General features: G+C 39.3%; 1 protein-coding gene across 4 annotated transcripts in view; it reads left to right on the top strand.

Annotated features, from left to right (window-relative positions):
• KLHL15 (kelch like family member 15) overlaps positions 1-21,240 on the top strand; it is a 67,609-nt gene extending 46,369 nt beyond the window's left edge. For all 4 annotated transcript variants that reach the window (XM_054544408.1, XM_024241139.2, XM_024241140.2 and 1 more), the window contains one exon: positions 15,927-21,240. In XM_054544408.1, coding sequence (XP_054400383.1) covers positions 15,927-17,036 — 1,110 coding nt within the window. In that variant the 3' untranslated portion in view covers positions 17,037-21,240. The remainder of the gene's footprint in view (positions 1-15,926) is intronic.
• Positions 21,241-21,845: the final 605 nt, after the last annotated feature.

The following is a 21,845-nucleotide window of genomic DNA, read 5'->3' as shown; positions in this document are numbered from 1 at the left end:
TGGGTGAAAGATAAACCACGTAGGTAGTAGAATAGTTTTATTTTAAAAGTACTTTTAAAGTTGAAGCATGATTTATGCAAAATATTACATGTTTGCTGTAGCTTTTCATTTCACAAATTAAATCGGAACCGAGTCAGGCTAGATCTCTTTTTAAAAATAAATTTAAGTAATACATGCAGAAATTGGCATTGAGAAGAGTTCTGCATGATTAATAGAGTTTCTTATTCCTCTAAAATATAGCAAGGACGTACAAAATAGCTCTTGAAAACCAATAGACCCTAATGGTGATTTTCTTCCCTGCTCTTACCTTCTGGTTTTCCCCGTTTTACTGTGAATACTAACTAAATTTGACAATGAAAACATGTTATATGTCTAAAAACATCATTTTGGCATTTCTAAACAAGTAGACTATAACTGTTCTATCTACATTGATCAACCATCCCTGGGCACATTTTACCATGCAAATAGTTCTCTTAAAAATAGTCTTTCTCTGAAATAGCCTTGGCCTTTTTTTGCATGTAAGCATTTTCATTTTCATATCAGAGTTTCACTTGTGATCCTTTCTTGCCCAAAGGTCATAGAGCACTTTTAGTAATTGCTTAACTTAATTGGTTTCTAATCACATGGTTACCTCTGGGGCTGTGTTTACTTCTTGCATCTTCTCTTTTTTCTAGAAAGCACACTGAAAACTTGGTCGGTCACTTTTCATGTTAAATAGTTCCTCAGCTTTAGTTATTAGACCTGGTTATAAAAATAAAGTATCTGCAAAGGAGGGTTGTCTACACCATTTGAAAAATAAACCCATTTGCACCTTTGAATAACAGCAGCCTGACATATTTTTTTTCCTCCAAAATGCTGTGAAACTGAGAATTCAGTTTTGTGGATTTTTATCTTTTATTCTCAGAAAGTATTGATGTGGCAAAAATAATTGAAACTAAAGAATATATATATATATATATATATTTTTTTTTTTGGGGGGACAGAGTCTTGCTGTGTTGCCCAGGCTGGAGTACAGTGGCGCGATCTCGGCTCACTGCAAACTCTGCCCTCCCGGGTTCAAGCGATTCTCTTGCCTCAGCCTCCCAAGTAGCTGGAATTACAGGTGTCCGCCACTGTGCCTGGCTAATTTTTGTGTTTTAGTAGAGACAGGGTTTCACCATCTTGGCCAGGCTGGTCTCGAACTCCTGACCTCATGATCCACCCGCCTCGGCCTCCCAAAGTGCTGGGATTACAGGCGTGAGCCACCCCACCCGGCCAAGAATATATTTCTTTTATTTTTTGTTTAGTGATAATCAGCCCCACATCAATTATGTAAATCATTTGTCTCTGATGTTTTGATTTTTTTTCTATTGTTTTTATTGCTCTTTTTCCCTGGGGAATCCTATTTTGTTTTGTTTTTGTATATTTTGTTTTGTTTTGAGAGGAGTCTCACTGTGGCCCTGGAGTGCAGTGCTGCGATCTCAGCTCACTGCAGCCTCCACCTCCTGGGTTCCAGCAATTTTCTTGCCTCAGCCTCCCGAGTAGCTGGGATTACAGTTACCCACCACCACGCCTGGCTAATTTTTTGTGTGTGGAGATTCTTAATTCTTCCTTTTGTAGTAACAGATTTGAGCAGTGACTTAATAGTGTAGGGAAGGGGGCATTCTGCCTCAACCCAAAGAAAAGACCCCATTCGTTCTAGGGACACAAGTCATGTCCTCTAGCTGTGCTGAAATCTTTGGGTTTATCCTTCTGCAGTATCTATATAGTCCTCTACTGGATTTTCTCCTTAGGTGAAGATAAGATTGTCTTAACTTTTTTTTTCTTTTTTTAGTATACTTTTTTCTTTTTTAATATTTAACATTTTTTTTGTAGAGATAGGGTCTCAGTGTTGTCCAGGCTGGTCTTGAGCTGGCCTCAAGTGATCCTCCTGCCTCGGCCTCCCAGAGTGCTGGGATTATAGATGTGAGCAACCATGCCTGGCCAGATTGTCTTAATTTTTGTACTGAGTATTCTGTGGGACATCATCGAAGAGGCCAAGGCTTCCAAATTTCCTGAGTTCCTTAGAGGCAGCAATATTGTCTATCTGAACACTGTGCGCGTGCGCACACACACACATACACACACACACACACACACACACACACACACAATACTGTCTATCTGAACACCGCGCGCGTGCGCACGCACACACACACACACACAATACTGTATATCTGAACACTGCGCACGCGCGCGCACACTCCCACACACACACACACACGCGCTAGGTCATGCACTAAGTGCTCTTACTGTACATATAGGTAGCATCTACATGTTTTGTTTTGTTTTTTGTTTTTTTTTTGAGATGGAGTCTCACTCTGTTGCCCAGGCTGGAGTGCAGTGGCGCGATCTTGGCTCATTGCAAGCTTCGCCTCTCAGGTTCACGCCATTCTCCTGCCCCAGCCTCCCGAGTAGCTGGGACTACAGGCGTCCGCCACCATGCCTGGCTAATTTTTTTGCTTTTTTTTTTTTTTTTTTTAGTAGAGACGGGGTTTCATTGTGTTAGCCAGGATGGTCTTGATCTCCTGACCTCATGATCTGCCCGCCTCGGCCTCCCAAAGTGTTGGGATTACAGGCGTGAGCCACGGCGCCCGGCCATGCATCTACATGCTATCCCCATTTTGTAGATAAGGAAACAGGCACAGAAAGGTTAAGGATCTTATTCCAGACCAAGTGGCACTGTCCAGACTGAAAGCCAGGGCAGCTGCTTCCCAATCTGGGACTTCCTGTTACAGCTAATAGAATAGGGAGAAGACCCTAAAGTGCAGGAAGCATGCTGTTAACCTGTGGCCCAGCCTGGATCATTCAGAAGTTGTTAAAGAGCTATGAAAATTCTAAGCTGTTTGTATTAACAAAACATAGCCTAAGGGAAAGTGTATGTTACAGAGTTGTAAAAATTCTAAGGTGTTTACATGAGCAAAACATAGCCGAAGGGCCAGGAAGGGTGGCTTATGCCTATAATCCCAGCACTTTGGGAATCCTAGGCAGGAGGATTATTTGAGCCCAGGAGTTGGGGAACAGCCTAGGCAGCGTAGGCAAACCTATCTCTACAAAAAATTTAAAAATTAATTTGGGTGTGGTGGCACATACCTGGAGTCTCAGCTACTGGGGAGTTTGAGGTAGGAGGGATTGCTTGAGCCCAGGAGGTCGAGGTTGCAGTGAGCCACGGTTGTGCCACTCACTGCATTCCAGCCTGGGCGATAAAGTGAGAACCTGTTCCCCTCAATCCCCTACCCCACCCCATCCAAAAAAAAGAAAACATAGCCTAGGAAATTTAATGGCACTGAAAAATATATATAAAGTGTGGGAAAACTTTGATATGAAAGCACAAATCTTGGGTTTTCACTGAAATAATCAAAGAAATTGAAATTTTAAGGATCTTGTCCTTCTGACATAGTTATTTAAGGATTTTTATGACTCATTTGATCTATAGTGGATTCCTAGTTTTAAAACTAGACTACAGTTTCAGTTTTTACTTATGCAAATGTCTGTGGCATGTATTTTTACTAGCTCTGATGGTCTTTGCACATGTTAACAGATAAGGCCTGACATTTGTCATTCTGAATTTCAGTGATGTGAAGATTTAAATAGTTTCAACTGCTTTCTTTGGTCTTTGGTTTTTAAAAAACAATGATTGTTTTATTGAAAACATTTTATGAAGTAAATGTATATTTGGCAAAATGCATATTATACTTTTATTTATTTATTTATTTATTTATTATTATTATTTTTTTTTTTGAGAGAGTCTGGCTCTGTCTCCCAGGCTGGAGTACAGTGGCGCGATCTCAGCTCACTGCAAGCTCCACCTGCTGGGTTCACGCCATTCTCCTGCCTCAGCCTCCCGAGTAGCTGGGACTACAGGCTCCCACCACCAGGCCCCGCTAATTTTTTGTATTTTTAGTAGAGACGGGGTTTCACCGTGTTAGCCGGGATGGTCTCGATCTCCTGACCTTGTGATCCGCCCGCCTTGGCCTCCCAAAGTGCTGGGATTACAGGCGTGAGCCACCGCGCCCGACCTATGTATATATATTTCTTTCTTCTTTCTTCTTTTTTTTTTTTTTGAGACGAGTCTCGCTCTGTCTCCTAGGCTGGAGTGCAGTGGGGTGATCTTGGCTCACTGCAACCTCCGCCTCCCGGGTTCAAGCGATTCTCCTGTCTCAGCCTCCCGAGTAGCTGGAATTACAGGTGTGTGCCATCACGCCCTGCTAATTTTTGTGTTTTTAGTAGAGACGGGATTTTGCCATGTTGGCCAGGCTGGTCTCAAACTCCTGACCTCAAGTGATCTGCCCACCTCGGCCCCCCAAAGTGCTGGGATTACAGGGATGAGCCACTGCGCCCAGCCTATACTTGACTTTTTTGTACATAAAAGATTTTTAAAGCAAAATTGTTAAATTATTCATTAAAATACCCATATGTTGATTTTCTAGTACAGTGACATTTTAATATTTTTGAACCTAGGGTATGTTCAGTATTATAAATATGCATAAGGTAAGATTCAGCATCCCAATGATCCCCTTAGAAATTATATTAATATGTAAGATACAGTATCTTACATAATCATAAAATCTTTCAATTTCTCAAAGGGAAAGAAATCTATTTTAAATCCGATAAAGAGAAAAAACACATTAGTTCAGCTTTGTATTTAGGATTTTATAGTTCAGTTTTCATTGGCTATTAAGGAAGTAGATTATATAGAAGTATTCTGCTTTAAATAAAGCCGTCATGCTTATTCCAAATATTTTATTTTATAACCTGGCTCATGATAGTCAGACCCCCTAATGTACTTTTTTCCCCATTCTGTTAAATGTAATTCAGTATATCCCCCCAAAACTGGATTTCTGTAACTTACAGATAATTTATTATAAGAATATTTACAACTTTGGGCCGGGTGTGGTGGCTCACGCCTGTAATCCCAGCACTTTGGGAGGCCAAGGCAGGCAGATCACAAGGTCAGGAGATCGAGACCATCCTGGCTAACACGGTGAAACCCCATCTCTACTAAAAAATACAAAAAAGTAGCCGGGTGTGGTAGCGGGCGCCTGTAGTCCGAGGTACTTGGGAGGCTGAGGCAGGAGAATGGCGTGAACCCAGGAGGCGGAGCTTGCAGTGAGTCGAGATTGCGCCACTGCACTCCAGCCTGGGTGACAGAATGAGACTTCGTCTCAAAAAAAAAAAAAAAGAATATTCACAGCTTTCAGATAATTTTGATAGCTGATAAAGATGACTTCACTATTTTGGAAAATCTAAGCATCTGTAAAAATTAATGCCTCAGAAAAGCTTTTTATTTATTTATTTATTTATGTATATTTTTGAGATGGAGTCTCACTCTGTCACCCAGGCTGGAGTGCAGTGGTGTGATCTCCGCTCACTGCAACCTCCGCCTCCTGGGTTCAAGGAATTCTCCTGTCTCAGCATCCCTAGTAGCTGGGATTACAGGCGTGCACCACCACACCCAACTAATTTTTGTATTTTTAGTAGAGACGGGGTTTTACGTTGGCCAGGCTAGTCTTGAACTCCTGACCTCAAATGATCCATCCACCTCGACCTCCCAAAGTGCTGGAATTACAGGTGTGAGCCACTGTGCCTGGCTGGAAAAGCTTTTTTAACATTTTAAAAATATATCTAATTTAGGGAGCAGAATTAGTTTTTTTTGTTTTTTTGAGACAGGTTCTCGCTCTGTCACCTGGGCTCAAGTGATCCTCCCACCTCAGCCTCCCAAGTAGCTTGGACTACAGGTGCACATGACCATGCCTGGCTAATTTTTTGTAGACATGGGGTTTTGCCGTGTTGCCCAAGCTGAATTTGTGGCTTTAAAAGCTACATTTTAAAATGGGGATAAGGTGTCCTGGACTCACCTTGAAACTGACAGAATTCAAAATGACAAATTAGGCATCCAAAGTACACATTACTTGGAATGTAGTAGCTCCCACAACTGGTCTTCACAAAACACTGGTAATCTTCCACATATTTTCTCTATGAGCATAGTTGATCTATATAGTATTAACAATAGCCTATGACACATAAGGACATTTATTGTCCTTAATATAATCTCATGCTTAGGTGGTATGCTGTTCTGGTTAATTGAGGCACAACCCATTTGGTAAATGAAATTGCCTGGGCAAAGCCACATCTATGTAAACTGTAGGTGCTGTATGCCCCTCCAGAATTCCTTCACTTAGGCATTGGAACATGTTTTAACTAATCCAGCACTTGACCAATGCAAAATTTCTGTTCAGGAAACCATCACCTGCAGGGTTACCATAATTTAGCCAAAAACTGTTTGGAAAAAAACAGTTCATTTATATCTAATGACTTCAGCTAGAGCCAGATAAATCTAGAGAAGTAGAAATTTCCCTCTGACCCTCAGTTTTGGAAGTACATGAGAAATATAAGCCCTCAGTTTTAGAAGTATGTGAGAAATATAAGCAGTGCTGTGTTTGACAGTAACAAACTTTTTTTATTATTTATTTATTTATTTATTTTGAGATGGAGTCTCACAGGCTGGAGTGCAGTGGCGCAATCTCTGCTCACTGCAACCTCCAGCTCCCTGGTTCAAGTGATTCTCCTGCCTCAGCCTCCCAAGTAGCTGGGGTTACAGGCACGCACCACTATGCCCAGCTAATTTTTGTATTTTTAGTAGAGACGGGGTTTCACCATGTTGGCCAGGCTGGTCTCGATCTCCTGACCTCGTGATCCGCCCGCCTCAGCCTCCCAAAGTGCTGGGATTACAGGTGTGAGCCACCATACCTGGCCGGGCCAACTTTTTTAAAGATAGTAACCTCTATTTCAAATGTGAAGTTTGATCAAAATTTCTAATAAGCTTGAGTTGTTTTTGAAAAAGTTTTAAATCTCCTTCAGATACCAGATAATACGCAGCTAGAACTTGAAATTGCTTAAATTAACAATGAACTCACCTCTTGGAGTGAAAGCATAGAGATAAGCAGGTTTTCTGTTAGAAACTAGGTCAGTGGGTTAAGTGTACTTTCTCAATTAATGTCTTTTTCTGCATCAGACTCCTTTTTGCCAACCCTTCCTCCCCAACCCCATGGACTTTGGAAGATTGTAATTAACGCATGTGCAGTTCTTTAGAAATCACGCAAGGTGTTTTTCTCCTCTGAAGTTTTCTGCCTTTTATGTATAGATGTAGAGTGCTCTTATTTTCTACCTTTGACTTGCATTCACTCCAGGTTCACAGATTCCTGAAGAGTGCCTGTAATCTAGGTGTTGACTACTATTAGGGCCTTAGGAAAGATAGTATCTTGGGGAGTGTATTAGACAGACAGGAACCTACTGAAAATTGGAATGTAAAAGTTCAATCTTACTTGCTGATTCTATTTTTTTTTTTTTTTTTTTTTTGAGACGGAGTCTCGCTCTTTCGCCCAGGCCGGACTGCAGTGGCACTATCTCGGCTCACTGCAAGCTCTGCCTCCCAGGTTCATGCCATTCTCCTGCCTCAGCCTCCCGAGTAGCTGGGATTACAGGCGCCCGCCACTGTGCCCGGCTAATTTTTTGTATTTTTAGTACAGATGAGGTTTCACCGTGTTAGCCAAGATGGTCTCGATCTCCTGATCCGCCCGCCTGGCCTCCCAAAGTGTTGAGATTATAGGCGTGAGCCACCATGCCCAGCCTGTTATGGTTTGTTTTAGCATTAAAGCACCACGATAGTAACTACTTGGGAAGATTGCATCATGGTGGAGAGGAGATGATAAAACTGACAAACAAGACTCAGTCTTGATACCTCCTTGTACTTGTCATTCGAGCGATTAGGTTAGCATTTTTTGGATGTAGAAAGGGCCAGAGAGGTGCCTGTTCACACAGGTAACCTCTTTTATAGGGCTGGGCACCATCTTAAGTTCAGGAATTGCTCCCCCACTCCCACCCCTTCTGATAGATAAACTAATAAAAGGTATTTTGTTTCTTTGATTTAATATAAGCATATTGGATATTTTAAAAATTATTTTGTGGCCAGGTGTGGTGGCTCATGCCTGTAATCCCAGCACTTTGGGAGGCCGAGGCAGGCAGATCACCTGAGGTTAGGAGTTCGAGACCAGCCTGGCTAACATGGTGAAATCCCATTTCTACTAAAAATACAAAAAATTAGCCGGGCATGGTGGCATGTGCCTGTAATCCCAACTACTCGGGAGACAGGCAGGAGAATCGCTTGAACCCAGGAGGTGGAGGTTGCAGTGAGCCAAGATCGCACCATTGCACTCCAGCTTGGGCAACAAGTGAAATCCGTCTCAAAAAAAAAATTTTTTTTTTTTTTTCCCAAAAAGTGTATCTTAAATTGGCTGGCTAGGCTGGGTACGGTGGCTCACGCCTGTAATCCCAGTACTTCGGAAGGCTGAGGCAGGCAGATCACGATGTCAGAGTTCAAGACCAGCCTGGCCACATGGTATTCAAATTCTTAAGTTTTAAAGGTAATTTGTATATACTGTCTTTAATTTTGAGAGAATTAAAATGTAACTTGCAATATAATTAAAATAGGGATTTCCACAGAGTTTACTACCTTTATTTGATTAAAAAATCTGGAATTAAAAAAAAAAGTACTCTAACTGGCTACAGTCTAGAATTATTTTAGGCTTTTAGCCAGCTTTTTTTTTTTTTGAGACAGAGTCTCGCTCTGTTGCCCAGGCTGGAGTGCAGTGGCGTGATCTTGGCTCACCACAACCTCCGCCTTCTCAGTTCAAGCGATTCTCCTGCCTCAGCCTCCTGAGTAACTGGGACTACAGGCGCACACCAACATGTCCGGATAATTTTTGTATTTTTAGTGGAGACTGGGTTTCACTATGATATAACATTTTGACAGTGAATGGAGAAACATAAAATTTTTGCCCAGCTGTAATGGCTAGTTATTTCTCCAACTTTATATATTTGTGTGTGTGTATATATGCGTGTGTGTGTATACATATTTACAGGAACTGTATTCAAAATTAATCATTTCTCATACTTCATTGTCAACTATATCATACATGCACACACAATTAAAGTAAAAGATGTTTAGAGGAAATGGCCAATTTACATTTTCAGGCTGCGCATGGTGGCTCATGCTTGTAATCCCAGCACTTTGGAAGGCTGAGGTGGGAAGATCACTTCAGCTCAGGATTTTAAGACCAGACTGGGTAATATAGTGAGACCCAATCTCTATTTTATTAAATAATCAGTAAATTAAAAAAAATTTTTTTTCAGACCACTGAAATTATATATAATTATATGATATATTCAGAATAAGACAAAATGTTTTTCATTATACAGTTTTTTTAAAGTATCAGAGCAAGAAAAGTAGTAACATTCTTTCCAAGCTTTAAAACATGACAGCTATTTAATCCTATGAAAGGCAAAGGAAAGTAATTCAGAACATGAAAGAAATGTCATTCTTTCCATACCTCTTTGAGAGTACCTGATACACAGATAGTTAAACTGTTATGTGAGAAATGAAGGATGGGAGAAGTGCCTTCTCTATGAAAAGATGAGCCACATACTGTTCTGCAGTTTTCTCATTTAACATTTTGAATATCTGTTAGTGCATATGGATTAACCTCACTCTTTTTCACAGCTGCATATGGTATATACCAGAGTGTATCCAAGCAATGTCTTATTGATAGGTGATTGGAGTTATCCCAGGTTTTGTGCTCTTAGAAACAATAATACAATGAGCATCCATTCTCTTGACAGTTCTTACCACAGAACTTTTTCTTACATTGGCATAAAATCTTCCTCTTAACTTCCACTTACTGGTCCTGAAAATAGTTGCCATCTTTCTGAGTCTTCTCTTGTGTTGAAACATTCCTCACCCATTTGACCATTCTCCCTTTGGATCACTTCACTGTCTTCCAGATGTGGTCCACTTTGTCAGTGTTTAATAGTATAGTGATATAACTTAACACTGTCTTGGTTGTGGTTTTACCTGAATAGAGAGGGTGGGCTTGCCTATTTTCTTGTTTTTTTTTGAGACAAGGTCTCACTCTGTTGCCCAGGCTGGAGTGCAGTGGCACTGTCATGGCTCACACAACCTCAACCTGGGCTCAAGCTATTCGATTCTCCCACTTCATCCTCCCGAGTAGCTGGGACCACAGGTGCATGCCACCACGCCTAGGTATTTTTTGTATTTTTATTATTATTATTATTATTGTAGAGACGGGATTTCGCCATGTTGCCCAGGCTGGTCTCAAACTCCTGAGCTCAAGTGATTTGCCCGCCTCGACCTCCCAAAGTGCTGAGATTACAGGTGTGAGCCACCGTGCCCTACCAGGATTGTCTGTCCTTTTAATTTAGTTTATAGTTTTGTTCCTACAGCTGCCATATCACTTTAGTTCATATTGAGGATAGTCAGTCGAAGCTTTACATTTGGAGTTCGTGGGTCCCTGGAGCACTTCATAAAAACTGTGAACTTCAGTCACCTCACCCTACCCTCCAAATGCATTAACACACAATTATTGCTGCAATTTCATGTGGTTCATGGGTCCCTGGTGTTTCTCTTTTCTTTATGATTAGACCTTGTTGATTACTTTGCTGAAGTCGTAGGTTCTCTCATTCTCTACCAGTGCTGTTACATCATCAAAAATTAAACAGGAAACTGAGTCAGCCTTGGCATTACCCAGTGAGTTCATGCTGCCTCCAAGTGTGGGGTGCTTTTTTGTTTTGGTGGGCTATTTTTCAACAATACAGGATCTACCTCAGGCTAACCAGTCTGTAGTTCAGGAATCTGTCTGGCTTCTAGTCCTCTCCCATTCATCGCAATTCCACACAGATTGCAGAAAGCAATTAAGCAGCCTTATCTACGAAGCCTCAGGATCCCAGGACATTATTTGTGAGATCAAATGACTTGAACTTGCTGAGAATAACTAGCTAGTTTTTCTTTTTGTTCTCAACCATCTTGGATTTAAGTTTCTTCTTAGTAATTGTATTTAATCTTCAGATTAGAAAGAATAAGACATTATTAGCTAAGAATGGAAATCAAATAGGAGTAGGGTTGTTTCTCTTTGTTATTTGTTAATATTACATTAACCACCCCATGGGATTGGGGTGGGCTTCACTCTTCCTTTAACCTATAAAATGCCATTTATTCCACATCTCTTACTTCGTCAAGTCACAGTTCATCCTGAGGCTTTAGCCTTATTCACTATATTCTTGTAGCTCTATTTCACTCGTTATAATACTTGTTTTATGTGCCCAATTTTTACCATCTGTTGTAAGTGGTTTTTTAACATCTGAATTCCAGAAAGCTCTCTGTGCAGCGCATCAGATTTTTTAGATACATTCCCCTTTTCTTCCTCTTATCAGTGTATTTTGTAATTATGCAGTCAGCGTTATGTTTTTGAGAGCTTCCAAGCCTTCTTGAGCTTCCTTACACAGTTTCTGATCTTGGAATTGATCCTAATTTTCCTTTGAAAAACTTGAAATCTGCCTATCCAATATGTGCAGCATTCTCCTTCCTTTGTTTCTTGATCTCCAAACAACATGGCTTCTTTCTCTAAAGCTTCCTCCCATTTGCACATTACCAATCATGTTTCACCAGTGAGGATTAGGTCCAAAGTAACAGTTTCTCTCATTTCTCCTCGATCTTCTGAAAGACTAAATTTTTACACAGACAAAAGCATGTCATGAGATGCACTGATTTAAGCTGAGTGACACTTTCGCAAATGTCCCCTGGTCATTAATAATAGCTAATAATAGCTGATACTTTTTGCACACTGGCACATGACAGGCACCATACTAAATCCTTTTCAAGTACTCTCACTTCTATCATAGGGTTATGAATGTGTTATCCCAATAATACAGTTGAGGATATGGGCTTAAAGATATTGAGCTATGTGCCCAAGATTGCCACAGCTCATGAATGCCAAAGTCAGAAATTTCGTAAATTGGATCCTTAATCACCAGATGTGGTGCTTAATTACCATGCTGGACAGGATTCTGTTACTTGAAAACCTGTGTAGCTCTCAGACCACTGGCTGTGCACAGTAGGCACTTAAATATTTAATTTGAGGTTTATGATTCTTGCTGATTTTCAGAGTATTGCCCTTCAGCTTCTACAACTCAATAAGAAAAAGATGAGAAAAATCGGTAAGGCACACTATTAGGCAATTTATAGAAGAAATGAATGGAAAATACTCAGTTTTGTTTTTTGTTTGTTTGTTTTTTTCAGGTTTTTGTTGTTTTTTCGAGATGGAGTCTTGCTCTGTCACCCTGTTGTTGCCTAGGCTGCAGTGCAATGGCATGATCTTGGCTCACTGCAGCCTCCACCTCCCAGGTTCAAGCGATTCTTCTGCTTCAGCCTCCCAAGTAGCTGGGGGTTACAGGCATGTGCCACCACACTCGGGCTTTTTTTTTTTTTTTTTTTTTTTTGAGATGGAGTTTTGCTCTTATTACCCAGGCTGGAGTGCAATGGCGCAATCTCAGCTCACTGCAACCTCCGCCTCCCAGGTTCAAGTGATTCTCCTGCCTCAGCCTCTTGAGTAGCTGGAGTTACATGTACCTGCCACCATGTCCAGCTAATTTTTGTATTTTTAGTAGAGACAGGGTTTCACCATGTTAGGCTGGTCTTGAACTCCTGACCTCAGGTGATCCACCCACCTTGGCCTCCCAAAAGTGCTGGGATTACAGGTGTGAGCCACCACACCCGGCCTGTTTTTTGTTTTGTTTTGTTTTTTTTGAGACAGAGTCCTGCTGTGTCACCCAGGCCGGAGTGTGGTGGCATGATCTCAGATCACTCCAGCCTCTGCCTCCTGGGCTCAGGTGCTCCTCCCACCTCACCCTCCCAAATTAACTGGGACTACAGGCCTGTGCCACCACTACCCAGCTAATTTTTGTATTTTTTTGTAGAGACATGGTTTTACAATGTTGCCCAGGCTGGTCTTGAACTCCTGGGCTTTTAAAATCGTTTTGATGGAGAACCATTTTTTGAATGGCAAGAACTCTTTCTGTTTATAAATAAGATACATAAAAAAAACAAAGAATGCAAAAATGTTTGTGTGAGCTACCGTGCCCAGCCCACTTTAACTTTTTATGTGTGAAGTAAAGGTAGTAAAATAGAAGAACTTAAGTTGTCCTCACCTTTTTTCCTTTATTATATTATTTGTTTTATTGAAGTTACTTGTTTACTAGTATTCATCATTTGCTGTGATTTTTTTCCAGAGTTACTATTTTTGCTAGGAAGAATTGGGCTGGATGCCCAATCACTGTGATTCATATGATTGATTTTTTTTTTTTATTATGAGCAATTCTACTGTCTTTTATTTGAGAAGGGTCATTAGGCTTATTCATTGAACTTATTGTTTTAATAAATGAGTATATAATGTAAAGATTTTTCTAAAGAATAATGGAAGCCGTGTTGTAACATTCTGGAAATTACATGAGCTTTGAAGTAAAATTGTCCTCATTCAAGGTTCAGATCACAGCTCTACCAGTTTTAGTTACGTGAACAATTTGGGCAAATCAGTTCACATTCTGAGCCTCAGTTTTCTTATCAGGAAAACAGGGATGGTTACTGCACTATCACAAGAGAAATAATTTAATGTGAGATGCACATGTAAAGCACCCAGTGCAGTAACAATGTTAGTTTTTAGTTTGTTTTTTTTTTCCATTGAGACGGAATCTTGCTCTGTCGCCCAGGCTGGAGTGAAGTGGTGCGATCTCAACTCCCTACAACCTCCATCTCCCAGGTTCAAGCGATTCTCCTGCCTCACCCTCCCGAGTAGCTGGGATTACAGGTGCCCGCCACCACGCCCAGCTAAATTTTGTATTTTTAGTAGAGACGGGGTTTCACCATGTTGGCTAGGCTGGTCTTGAACTCCTGAGCTCAGGTGATCTGCCCGCCTCGGCCTCCCAAAGTGCTGAGATTACAGGCATGAGCCACTGTGCCCGGCCAATGTTAGTTTTCTCTCTTATGTAGTTGGACAAGGGGTTCTCAGCCTTTTTTGTGCTATTTACCCCTTTGCTGATGTTGTGAAGCCCATGGAAGGACCCCTTCTTAAAATAATGATTTTAATGATAAAATGCCTGACATTACAAAGGAAACCAGTTATACTGAATACAGTTTTCAAAATACTTAAATTTGTGACGTCTTTTGTTTTGACCACTGTTTTGGACTAAGGCGAGGTATAAATTAGTTGAATGGGCTAAAGAAAGATAGGAAGGAGGAAAGGAAAGAGAAGAGAAGGAAGGCGGGGAGGAAGCTCATAAATATATACACCTGGTTTTGACTCCCTCCCAAGCTGTCATCCCAGATTTCCAACAGGCTCTTACACATTTCTGCCTCAGAACCCTATCAAGGAGGTTGAATACCTCTCCCAAACCAGCTCATCTTCCCTGCTTTCCCTATTGATAATCAACACTCTCTCTATCACCTCAAGTCTAAATGCTCAAATCACATTTGAGTCCTCATTCTTTCACCCTATTTCAAATCAGTCATAGTTGTCTGTAGATTTTATCTCTACGCTATCTAATTCCTGTTACCCAAATTTAAGACCCTCTTATCCTTGCCTTACTATGGCAAAGGATTTTTCTGCTTGGTCCCCTACTTCTTATATCTTCCACAAAGTATCTCTTGAATGTCTTGGGCCAGTTTAATATAATCTCTATCTCTAATTCTGCCGCACTCACAGATGTGCTGTTTGGCTTCATACCTAATTGTCACCTGACTAATTTACCTGCTGGTAAATTTGTATTTGTTTCCACTTTCCTAAATACATTCTAGGTTCTTTAAGGAACGGATCATATCTTATACTTATTTTTGTTTCTCCCTATAGCACTTAGGACAATACTTAAAAGTGCTTTATTTTTATTTTGTTTTATTAATTTTTGTAGAGATGAGGTCTTGCTTTGTTGCCCAGGCTAGTCTCAAGTGATCCTCCCACCTTGGCCTCCCAAAGTGCTCGGATGACAGGCATGAGCCACTGCACCTGGCCAAAAATGCTTTATAAAATCTTGGTAGTCATCATAATTAGGTAGCTCCAGCTCCAGAAGCAAAAAGGAAAATGTTTGCCAGGCACAGTGACTCACACCTGTCATCCCAGCAGCTCAGGAGGCTGAGGCAGGAGGATCACTTGAGGCCAGGAGTTCAAGACCAGCCTGGGCAACAGAGCAAGACCCCATCTCTAAAAATATATAGTAATAATAATTTAAAATTTTAAAAATTAAAGGAAAAAGTTTGACATAACTACTGAATTCTTGCAGGAGTTGATATCAGACCAAGTCTTTATGTCAAAACCCCGAAATTTTACATGTATTTAAATTTTCACTAACTTAACTCCCCAAATGATTCAGTCACAGCTTTATGGTGTTACTTGTGGTTAAGAAAACTGTGGATATGGTTTCCTCTACTGTGAAGCCCTGTACTTGTCCTCATACCTGGTACTTGTAGCCCAGGGCTTCACATAATAGGTGCCTAATTGTTTGTTTACTCTTAAAAACTTGGGAATGTACATAGATCATTGTAAATTAAGAAAACATAGGAGGCCCAGTGCAGTGGCTCACGCCTGTAATCCCAGCACTTTGGGAGGCTGAGGCGGGTGGATCACAAGGTCATGAGTTCAAGACCAGCCTGGTAAAGATGATGAAACCTCATCTCTACTAAAAATAAAAAAATTAGCTGGGCGTGGTGGCAGGCGCCTCAGGAGGCTGAGGCAGAGAAGTGCTTGAACTTGGGAGGCGGAGCTTGCAGTGAGCTGAGTTCATGCAGCTGCACTCCAGCCTGGGCAACAGAGCAAGACTCCATCTCCAAAAAAAAAAAAAAAAAAGGATTTTTTTAAAAGCTTTGTAGAAAACAAAAGAAAGTAGGTGATCTTAGCAGGAAAAGCAGTTTTAGTAAAGTGAGCCTAAGATGATCGTATTAGTCAGCTTTGATAATTTGTTTGCAGCTGATGCTTTTTCCTTTGGGTAAATTCTTTTTCTTGTGTTCTTAGGTTAAGACATCAGAATTTTATAGATACTCCCGACAGCTCCGTTACGAAGTTGACCAAGCATTGAATTACTTTCAGAATGTTCACCAGCAGCCTTTGTTGGATATGAAGTCAAGCCGCATCCGTTCTGCAAAACCGCAAACTACAGTATTTCGAGGAATGATTGGACATAGCATGGTTAACAGTAAAATACTTCTCTTAAAGAAACCAAGAGTCTGGTGGGAGCTAGAAGGCCCACAAGTACCTCTGCGACCTGACTGCCTTGCTATCGTCAATAATTTTGTGTTCCTGTTAGGCGGGGAAGAGCTGGGCCCGGATGGTGAATTCCATGCTTCTTCCAAAGTATTCAGGTATGACCCAAGACAGAACTCCTGGCTGCAGATGGCAGATATGTCTGTACCACGCTCTGAATTTGCTGTAGGTGTTATTGGGAAGTTTATTTACGCCGTAGCAGGCAGAACCAGAGATGAGACTTTCTATTCAACTGAGAGATATGACATCACCAATGATAAGTGGGAATTTGTGGATCCTTATCCAGTTAACAAATATGGACATGAGGGGACAGTGCTCAATAACAAATTGTTTATCACTGGTGGAATCACCTCATCTTCCACCTCCAAGCAAGTGTGCGTGTTTGACCCCAGCAAAGAAGGGACCATAGAACAGCGGACCAGGAGAACTCAAGTGGTTACCAACTGCTGGGAGAATAAGAGCAAGATGAATTACGCGAGATGCTTTCACAAGATGATTTCTTACAATGGCAAGCTTTATGTCTTCGGTGGCGTCTGTGTGATCTTGAGGGCCTCTTTCGAATCTCAGGGATGCCCTTCTACAGAAGTATACAACCCAGAGACTGATCAGTGGACCATCTTGGCATCCATGCCGATTGGTAGAAGTGGCCATGGTGTGACTGTGCTGGACAAACAAATAATGGTTCTTGGAGGCCTTTGTTATAATGGTCATTACAGCGATTCCATTCTCACTTTTGATCCGGATGAAAACAAGTGGAAGGAAGATGAGTACCCTCGGATGCCCTGCAAGCTGGATGGTTTACAAGTATGCAACCTGCATTTTCCGGACTATGTACTGGATGAGGTCAGGCGTTGCAACTAATGACATCCTCCTCCCTAAAAAAAGAGGCAAACAAAGTATTTGTTTGTGCAGAGTAGTTAATTAAAACATATAAAGAAAAACCTCACCAGTTTTACTATCAAAGCCATTGGTCTAACATTGTAAGAATTTTTCATTCTGTGCTAGCATCCTTTTTTTCTTTTCAGTGGCCTCAAACTCATGCAATAAGTTAATACTAAGTGCTAGCTCTTGAAACTACTTCCAGAAGCAGTTGAATAGAATGCTCCACTTATCTGGGAAATTGATTTTCTGCTTTAAACATTTCTTTCAGATGTTAGCATAGGAGTCATGTGTCTTCTAAGAGAAGACCCGATAAGTGTCACTGGATGTGATTTCAGTCTCTGTCTCTATCTGAAACCTTTTTGAAGATTTATTTCAGTGTATTTCAGTCTGTTACACTTTTTAGTTTTATTTAAAAGTTTAAAACTCTTGACCTTTTTGCATGGCTTTTTGCTGAAAATGCAAAAATATAAATTTTCTACAAAATTAACTTTTTATATTCAAAACACTATTTCTAAGCTGCCTTCTCTTATCCGCATTGTGTTAGTGAAAGCATATTCATACTCGCATACAACCTATAAATACACAAGGCACATCCCTTTTATGCGTGGTTAGGATTCTATATTTTTAAGCTAGTGCACTTGCACACACAGTTCGCCATACTTGTTGAATTTTAGATGTAACGTCTTTTCACATATTAACATTTTTAGTAAGTTAAAATAACTGGAGTCCTCATTTGCTGTCAAAGTAGCCTATCTTCAGTCCATACTGATTCAGTAATATTTGAACTCCTTATATTTCTGAAACATGTATGGTTATGAAAACTAACATTTTATATTTTATTTTCAAAAGTAAATGTTAGTGTTCTTTGTCGATGTATGTCTTTTCTTTTTGAAAATGTTTTTCTTTGCAGTCTGTTTAACGTTGCCCTGTTTTTAGTGAGAATCGGAGTGGTATATGACAAGTTCTGGCCCTGCAGCATGCAAGCACTTTTAAAGAGCATTTAGGTAATACCAGACTCCTAAATCAAGGCCCCTTAAAAGTAAGTGCAACTCCCATTTTTTACATTCAGTAAGGCTGCTGCATTTGTTATTGAATGGAAGGTAGAAACTCTTACAAAATTTGAGCTCAGTTTTGACTTAGAGGTAAGAAATAGAATTATAATTATAATGTTACTGGTTTTATCTGCTTGTTTATTTTGTACAAAATACCCAGCGACACTAGGGATGTAAGCCCTCAGTTTTTGTTTTATTTACTGAAAGCTATTAGCATGAAGGATAGTAACCACAAAGTTCAGAATGGATCAAGAATAGCTCTTTAAAAGCATTTATAATAAGTGTTTTAGGATTAGCTGCACCTTTCAACTCTTTAAATGCAGAGGAAAAAACATAGTTGACAAAGTTAAGCAAGAATAACCTGGGAGTGGATCATTGAAATTGATGCCATTTGTGCATGAGTAGTCTATATCTGATACAGACTAGATCTGTACTGGCAAAACTTGCCAGATCTTAGAATATTGGTGCAATATTGCAATGCCTTCTATATGGCTGCTGATGTATAAATTTTCTAGTTTCACTTTGTTTGGTGTTTTCTGTTTTTTTTGTTTGTTTGTTTGTTTTTTTGCTGCTGCCACCATTGAACATAAAATGGAAGTGTGAAGTCGTGGAAATGTGAAGACTTTGGTTTTTGGGGGTTTTTTGGGCAGTTATTAGACATACTATGAGATTAAACCTGATCTTCAAACTCCAAAATTGGAGGCATTTGGGTTTAAGAAACAGTCAGGTACATAAGTAGCTTTTGAAAAAACCATTGGCATTGATTTCAGAAATCAATAATAATCTTATTTTATATATGAGACTTAAATTTTCATTAATTAGTCCTGTCATTTACTTACAGTTTCCAAACATGAAATTTGGTATCTTGTTTCCCATGGTAATATGGGTAAAAGTCTTTTTCTACATTAAAAAAAATATATTATTTTTGAAAGTTAGGAATAAGTTAGCCATTTAATTTTTTTTCTACATTAGTTTAGTGGCTTTGTATGTGTGCTGTTTTGCTTTAAAGAAAATAACGTCTTCATTATTTTCCTCTTTGATGTCTTTTGCTAGAAAAGACCAAGAAAGAGCCATCAGGCCAGGTATCCACATCAAAGGCTTTACACTATAGTCGTGGTTCTCTTTAATTGCTTAGATATGACTTGATGACCCTAGTTAGGGTGACATCTGGGCAAACATTTGAGTATTCTTGGTCTTCCATTTTAAAGACAGAGGCCAAGATCAAAGTTCATGTTTTGTAGAATTCGTAAAATCTTAACTTGAACTAACTCTGGGTTCAGCTTTACGTAAGTCATGTCGGACCTGATGTTAGCTGTAATCAGTTTTGAGCTTTAAGGATAGTTGCTGTTGCTTGGGTTCTGAATGTATGAGAAAACTCCCTGTTTATATGTAGTTCTAATTTAGGTTATTTTAAATCCATGATTAACTTACATTCCCTTTTAAAATTATGGTTTAATTGCTGCAAGAGATTTATTTTTGTTATACTAAACTATGGAAAAGTTTTTCATAGCATTTTTTTCAAGTTTATTTTTTGTGTGCTTCATTTGGAGTTTTTGTTTATATACATTGCGCTCAAAAAAGTAGTTTTTTGAAAAATTCAGTAAGATTTGAATCTATACAGTTTAACTGTTATGACCTTTATGCGTGTTGTTTTCACTTTATATCTTAAATGCTAGAGTTCACAAAAATAGCTGATCTTCATTAATTACATCTTAATTAGAACCATTTGTTCTCTTCCGTGTCTTTGACCTTCTAAGTTTTGATTTTAAAGAAATTCCTTGCACTACAGCCTTTTCTTAAAATGCAAGATTCTCACTTTGAAGGTTTCGTGTTGGAAGAAATGCTACTGGTTTTTAAAAAGCAAAGCTTAACTAATAGAATTATTAGCTTTTCTTGAGACAGCTTTCTGTGTCCTCATTACTCTGCTCTGTGTGAGTGTTACTAGAATTTGTGAAATACTGACTGAGCCCTTCACTTATCTTTTCTAAAGCAGCACCTTTGGACACCTCATTCTGGGAAGCCTGCTCGAGTCTTAGTAAAGGACACACGCTTTATGTGGGGAGAAGTGGTAAAAATGGAGTTTTGTCTTAATTACATGAAACTAAGCTTTAAAATATTTTATAACAGATTATTTGAGCTGCATAATCTAAACATGTCAAACGTTCAGTGGGACTATTTTTATATATGTATATGTGGGTGTAGGTCATAACATTTCAGTTTATAATATAAATTGTTATTTCAGTTTATAAGCTATCTCTCAGAGGAGACTAGCTCTTTTGAGAATTCATAATTTAAGGTTTTAGACTGAAGTAAAATGCAACATAGATAATAGTGTAAATCAGATATAATTGAGGGCTATATGGCAGTAAAACTGCTAGTGCCAGTTTTCTTGTTTGCCTGTTATACATTTTTGATTTTTGTTTTGTATTCTGAACATTTTGAGAGATCATATGTTTGTTCAATTACATTTAGAGTTGGTTTGGGAATAAATATCTTCTAAAAAGAGATTTATCTTAAAAATGGAAGTCCTAAAAATTAGTTTATCCAGAGTTTATAAAGTCAAATATTCACTAGGCATAGACTGGAATAGATAAATTCATGGAAATCATATCCTTTCAGTACACCGTATAACTTCAATATTATACAAGTAACATTGAGGAGAATGCCATCAGCTTTGTTCTCCCTTAAATTCTTAGGTTTTCTTTTTACATTTTGGGAACAACTGTATTTAAAATGTTATTAATCAGTACATAGTAAGGATTAGGTGTTTGCTTTCTGAAGGAATGGTCCAGTGAGGTGATTGGGAGAGGTTATTTTCTACCTAACTTGTATATGCCCTATACCTCTTGGGCATACTTTGTCTATAGAAAAATATTTTGACCTTTAGGTACATTTTGGGCCAGTAGTCAAATAATCCTAGGGCCGATATAAAAATCTTAGAATAATTTAAGGTTTGCCTTTTATACCTGTTTTGAAAGCCTTTACATTTTTGTCAGGTAATTTTTCCCAAGCCGTGGATATAATCTATTCAAACATGTTTATGCTATCCATTCTGTTTTTAAATTGAAAAAAATGTTAAAAGTGTTTATGAAGAAAAGTTTAAATAAAATATTTTTAATCTTTAAAATATACTTCATCTCTGATTATTTGCTGTTTTTTAATATAATCCATCACTTTCAAAGTCACTAATGACTTGATTAGCAGAATACATTTTGTTTTCCTTCAACATGCCAAGGAAGTGCCATGAAAATGTGATTTCTGCCAGTGCTTTCAGCCGCAGATTCAAATGAGAGCATTAGAGTGAAATTATTTATACTCTTATATGCAATGGAAATTTTATAATGAAGCCAAGTAATTAAAGTTCTGCTAACACAGAGTTTTGCAGTCTTGCAAAATGAAAATATAGAACTGAGAAAAAGCATTTACAAGCCTCAAGCCTTAGTTTGGTGATTTTTAGATTTCCTTAAGCATTTTTGATTCATTGGTCTTCCAGGCATTTCTGAAATTCAGAACTAGGTGGAGGCCTTGGGTACATCAGCACATGTGTGCCATCTTTCAAATGGACACCTAAGAAACCTCAACAGGATTCCCAAGCACCTGGATCCTGGCCTCAGGCAACCTTTCCAGCCTCTTTCTCCCCACCACTTCCTACACTCCATTCTGTTGTGATCTTTACATGTGTTCCTTTCCAGCCTAAAATTACTTGCCTTTCTTTCCCCTGCACTGCTTGTTAAAA

This window comes from Pongo abelii, chromosome X, assembly GCF_028885655.2.
Source record: "Pongo abelii isolate AG06213 chromosome X, NHGRI_mPonAbe1-v2.0_pri, whole genome shotgun sequence".
NCBI classification, from domain to species: Eukaryota; Metazoa; Chordata; class Mammalia; order Primates; family Hominidae; genus Pongo; species Pongo abelii.
Note: the sequence above shows the minus strand (reverse complement) of the source record. Positions and strands in the feature narration are given on the sequence as shown.